Raw genomic sequence first — 5368 nt, 5'->3', positions numbered from 1 at the left:
GCTGGAAGAGCCACCTAAGACAGAGCAGGTGATGGGGCAGGAGGTGCTGGAAGGGGCAGAGTTCAGTCTAAATCATTCCTGGGTAGCAGAGATGTTTGTCCTGTTGGCACAGAGAGAGTCATTGCCACTTCCTAAGACAAAACACCCCAATTCACAGCTCCTTGGGTGCGAGAACACAGCGTTTCCTCTCCCCCCTGATTCATCCCTGCTGTTGGAAAGCCTTTCCCGAGGCTTCCTATGGATGGAGCTGGCTAAAGGGACCAAAAAAAACCCCACCCCAACAAAATACTATGTTCTTAATATACTGAAGGGTTTTTTTTCTGGAGGAATATTTATTTTCATTGATAGCTGAATTGGCTCCTTGTTATTTCAGGATGTTCTCAGAGCAAATTTTGAGTGTTCCCAGTGTTTTCTGACACAACTTCCAAGCATGTGAGCTGGGGAAGCAGCAGAGTGTGGTGAGCATTGCCTTCTGCCTCCTGTGGCTTTTAGGGGGAAATTAATTTTAACAATGACCTTTGCTTTTAGCTTTGCTAATGTCTCTGGTTGCTGTGGCAACATCCCCTTTAAGTTAACTGTTTTAAGGCTGTGGTTTGTAGGGAATAAGGTGCCTTCAATCCTGGGTGAGTGTGTGTTTGTGCCTCCCTCCATCCATTTGCATTCCTTGAGCTCCTCAGTGGTTTTGACCCAAATTTGACAGAGACATCGAAGGTCACACAGAAACAAAGTCTCTGTTTAAAAATGTATGATAATATTCATCCATGGAAAGGAAAAAACCAACCAGTAATTGCTTCAACTAAGGACAAAATGAAATTGCAAGTGCTCTCCCTGTTAGCCACCTGGGAATCCACCCAGGTGAGAAACTGCTTGAGTGGTTGGAAGGGAAAAAGGTTCACTTGGAATCAGCCAGCATGGAAAAATGAGCCTTGCATGGTGCAGCCACCAAAACCTCTCCCTGGGACCTGAGGGGCTGAGCTCAAACTGCATTTTCTCCCCATCCTGTCGTGCCTCAGTTTCCCTCCTGCATCCCAAGGGGGATGGACAGGGAGGGAGAGTCAGGAATGAAAAGGCAGCAGGGCCAGAGGGTGGCAATGCTGCTACTCCCCACCAGTAAACCAAACCCAGTTGGTCTGTCCACCCCTGATGTCCTCTGTGACTGCTCTGCTGCTGCTGCCTGGAGCCTCTGCCTCTCAGTGTGTCCCCTGAGCCTCTGCTGCAGCATTTGCATTTGGCAATCAAAGCTTCATCTCACATCTCATCCAAACACACTCACTGCAGCCAACGCACACAAAGCTGTTTGTCTCTCCCACTGGTGGAGCAGAGAGAGCCATTTCACACCTTATTGCCTCCAAACAAGGGTGTCTGGGGGGGATGCTTCTATTTGGAGGTGCTGCTGTGCCAGGGAGGGGTGGCTGATCCCAGCTGTGGAGCCACTCAGGTGGTAAAGGCTTCAGTAACACCTGGAGGCACTGGGGGATAATTTCTGTTCACTCAGGGGAGAAATGGGGATGCTGGAGCTGCTGCCTTCCCTCTGAGGCAGGACTGGGTGCTCAGCATGACTAGGAGCAGCTGTGCTTGCCTCAAAATGCTTCAATCCTTGCTCACACTCTACTTCCAGCCCTGCTTTTGGTGGCATCAGGGGTTTCTATTTACCTTTGGAAGGCTCCTGTCCTCAAAACATCCCCAGCAACCCTCCCAAGCACTCAAGTTCCATGATCCTCCCTGTAAAATAATTACCCAGGCTAATTAAGTGTTATGATAGCAAAGTGCCTTTGTAATGAAATTTTGCCTCGTTGCTATTCACCATCACTGACTGTCCCCTTGGGTCTTTGCTGCTGGAGAAGAATCAGAGGCACCAAACCTGGTTCTGTCATTGGGATCTGATGCATCTGCTTAATTCACTTAGGACTGATCCATTTACAGCTTTAAGAATATGTATTTAGTGATCTGATGCATCTGCTTAATTCACTTAGGGCTGATCCATTTACAGCTTTAAGAATGTGTATTTAGTGCATATAGAATGTAGTGGGTTGGGTTTGGGGCTTGGCTTGTTGTCCTGAGATGGCCCATGGAGTGGTTGGAGTTGTGTGACAAATGGTTTATTCCCTGGTGGATAAAACCTTGGATTTGGTGGGGAGTGAGCAAAGTAGCATAATCCCTCCCTGGCAGAGTTTTCCTAGCAAAGCCTTCTAGTTTGGCTACAACTGCTGAGAGTAGCTGGCAGGGACTTTGCTGCAGCCAGTCCAAAGTGGAGTTTAACTGCTGTAGCTGCTGCTCACACTGGGATGTGCCAGGACACTGTTTCCTAGTAGAAAACCTCATCATCTTCCCTCCTCCACTACAGTAGGATCTCTGAAGATCAGAGAGCTGTTACTGACACCCCTGTTTCCCAGATGATGGAGCAGAATGGCTTTAGCAATACTAGTACTTACTTAAACCACTTAATTTCCACCTAAGTGAGATCACATTTTTGGTCCCCAAACCTGCCCAAGTCTCGTGTCTCTCCCTCAACTCCCTGCCAGGACTCATTGCTGCCTCTTTAGCCCCTGCTCAGCTCCTTTATGAATCTTTCTGCCTTGGTGGGCAAGATGCCAACAAGGCTGAAGGGAAAAGAGGCACCAACATTGTTAATTTGACCTTCCTGAATTGAAATTCCAGTTTCCCCCCAGGGAGGGAGGGAAACAGGAGCAGCACAGGCACTGCAGGAGCAGTGTCAGCACCTTGGGGAGCTGAGCTGGAGCAGGTGGAAAGGTTCTTGGTCAAACTGTTACCTGCTGTGAAAGGTGTTACCAAACCTGTCTGATAAAGTGCCTGTGAAGGAAATGCTCTCATCACTCTCTGCTCTCCTGTGCTGCTCAGCCACAGGGTTTTGGTGAGCATCACCCCAGTTTGCCTTCCCCTACTACTGTGAGCAGCTCAGTGCACATCTCAGAGAGGCACATGGCATCACTGTCCAGCCATCCATCCTCATTAAAAGTGTGAGATTCAGTCATGAAGGCTCTGGTGACCCAGGAGAGGAGCAGAGCCCACACTGGGCTGTGGTTTGGAGGAGGAATGCTGCACACAGGCACGAAACAGGACCTTGCCAAGCATCCAACATCTTCCCTGCTGAGCCAGGAGCTGGGAGATCCCTGAGCTCGTGTTAGCAGCATGTGCCATTTCCCAAGGGCTGTGCAGACATGAACAAATTAACTCTCCTGGCCTCGCTGCAATTCTCATTAGTATCATCCTAACAGCTCTCCATGTTAAATAGCCTCAAAACAAAGTACCCAGGTTTGTAAACATCCCTCGGTAGGAGTCACTGCCTCCATCAGGCAGGGCTTAAATGGACCCCAAGGAATAGGGTTGGCACTGAGCTCTGCTTCCCAAGACAACCAGTTTCATCTCTACTTCTTATTCCAAGCCCTCTCCTCCAGCTGGAAGTGGCTCTCCTGTGTGCCAGTCCCACCCCAGAGTGAGCTGCTGAGGGATGACAAGCTGGATGTGTGCAGACAATGGGCATTTTGCACATTTGAAGCCTGACAAGTTCTCCCCTGTGCCAGGGTGATTGGCACTGAGGTGCACTAAATCCTGCTTGGAACCACACTGAGAAATCCCCACTGAGCACAGCCTGATCCTTGCAGAAAGCAGCACACACTGCTTGGGGGTGGTGGAGACTGCAGGGCATATCCAGCAGCAAACCATGGGAGAAATTCTCCCCCTTCTCTGCCCTTGGGCTCAGGAGGTTGCAGCAGTGGGTGGAAAAGGCCATGAGCTGGGCATGAGGATCCTCTGGGACCTGCCTGCAGCCCTGGGGCAGCATTTCTCACAGCCTAACACAGCCAAGGACATCACTTCACTGAGCAGAGTGATGAGACCTTCAGGGAGCAAAGCACATGAGTGATGAGCAGGATTCTTGTCTGACCAGACACCCTGACATTGCCATTCCACTGGCAGCTTTGCCCTCCCCCAGCTTTCTGCCTCCATCTCTTGGGTTTGGGATGCTCCTTGCAGAGCTGTGGTGGCCTGGACTTGGCCAAGCTGGGATTTGTTAAGCAGGAGTGTTTAATGCTGCTGGTTTGGGGAGCTGTGTGGGCTGGCAGCAAACTCTCAGCACTGGGTCCCTGTGATCATCCCTCACCCTGCCCCAGAGCTGCTTGGTGATCTTCATTCAGCCAAGGAAGAATGAACTCTGCAGCATCCTTGAGCTGGGAAGGACTTTTCTCCTTGTCCCTGTGAGCTCCACTTCCTTTCACACCTTTCCTCCCCCAAAAGCTGTGACTGAACCAGACCTGTCAGTGCTGAGGTGACATCCAAGTCACATGCCAAATATAGGCTAAAAAGCCAGTTCTGGCACAAACCCTGACCTGACTGGATGCAAAGCCACGTACAGGGATGAGTAGGAGTGTGCTGCCCATGCCCTGCTGCTCCCACCCAGCTCCCCTGAGCCTGCCCTGGCCACAGCCCTGCAAAGAGCATCCCAAACCCAAGAGATGGAGGCAGAAAGCTGGGGGAGAGCAAAGCAATGAGTGCCTGGTTGGACAAGGAACCTGCTCCTTGTGGCTGGTGACTTCCCAAAGTGCTCAATGGCACATGTCTAGGAGCACTGGGGGATGGAGAGTGGCTGAATCCTGAGCATCTGGTGACCACACTGCACTGGTGACGTGGTCTCCACAGAAAATCAGCACCTCCAGTCATCACCCTTGAGCAGGGAGATGGCAGAGGGGGTTGGACACAGGGGACAAAGGTCCTGGTGTTCCTGGGCATGGCAGAGAAGGGGCAGTGGGGGAGCAGGGACTGGACAGATGCCTCTTTGCCCATCTCTCCCTTGAGCCCAGCCCAACAGATATCTATTTTATGTATTTTTAACCCTCCTGAGCTGTGCATCTTCCACCTGCCTCAACTGTCACCCTGCAAAGAGGCTGCTGCAGCAGCCAGCACAGGCTGTGGCACAACCTCAGCACATCCCACCACCCCCAGAACGATCCAGGCAGCAGCAGATCAGCCCTGAGACACTCCCAACAGCCTTTTCCAGCCATCCCTGCCTCTGGCTCCCTGGCCAGGGTGGGCTGGGGGCACTCACCAGTGTGGTTGGTGGCAGGCGTCAGGCTCTCGCAGTACTGCTCCTGGATGGAGGCTGCAAAGGGGCAATCCCAGAGGAAAAACGCCTGGATGTGGAGAGAGCAGACCCCAGTCAGGGCTGTGTGTGCAATGTGTCTCTTCCCCAGCCCCAAATCCCTCCTTGGACACAGCAGGGAGTTGGTCAGATCTGAGCTTGCCCATGTGTTGGTGGTGCCACCCCCAAAGCTGCACAGTATCCATTTGGAGGATGAATTATATCAGAGAAACATAGAATTTTATTGGTTGGGATGGAGCTTAGAGATCACCC

At 51.5% G+C, this 5368-nt stretch overlaps 1 protein-coding gene across 1 annotated transcript in view; it reads right to left on the bottom strand.

Moving 5' to 3' along the window:
- LOC103808047 (corticotropin-releasing factor receptor 1) overlaps positions 1-5147 on the bottom strand; it is a gene marked incomplete at its 5' end in the record, with an annotated part of 14514 nt that extends 9367 nt beyond the window's left edge. Inside the window, one exon of the mRNA XM_009080814.1 lies at positions 5063-5147. Coding sequence (XP_009079062.1) covers positions 5063-5147 — 85 coding nt within the window. The remainder of the gene's footprint in view (positions 1-5062) is intronic.
- Positions 5148-5368: the final 221 nt, after the last annotated feature.

Source organism: Acanthisitta chloris, unplaced genomic scaffold (genome assembly GCF_000695815.1).
Source record: "Acanthisitta chloris isolate BGI_N310 unplaced genomic scaffold, ASM69581v1 scaffold11410, whole genome shotgun sequence".
In the NCBI taxonomy this organism is placed as follows: Eukaryota; Metazoa; Chordata; class Aves; order Passeriformes; family Acanthisittidae; genus Acanthisitta; species Acanthisitta chloris.
Note: the sequence above shows the minus strand (reverse complement) of the source record. Positions and strands in the feature narration are given on the sequence as shown.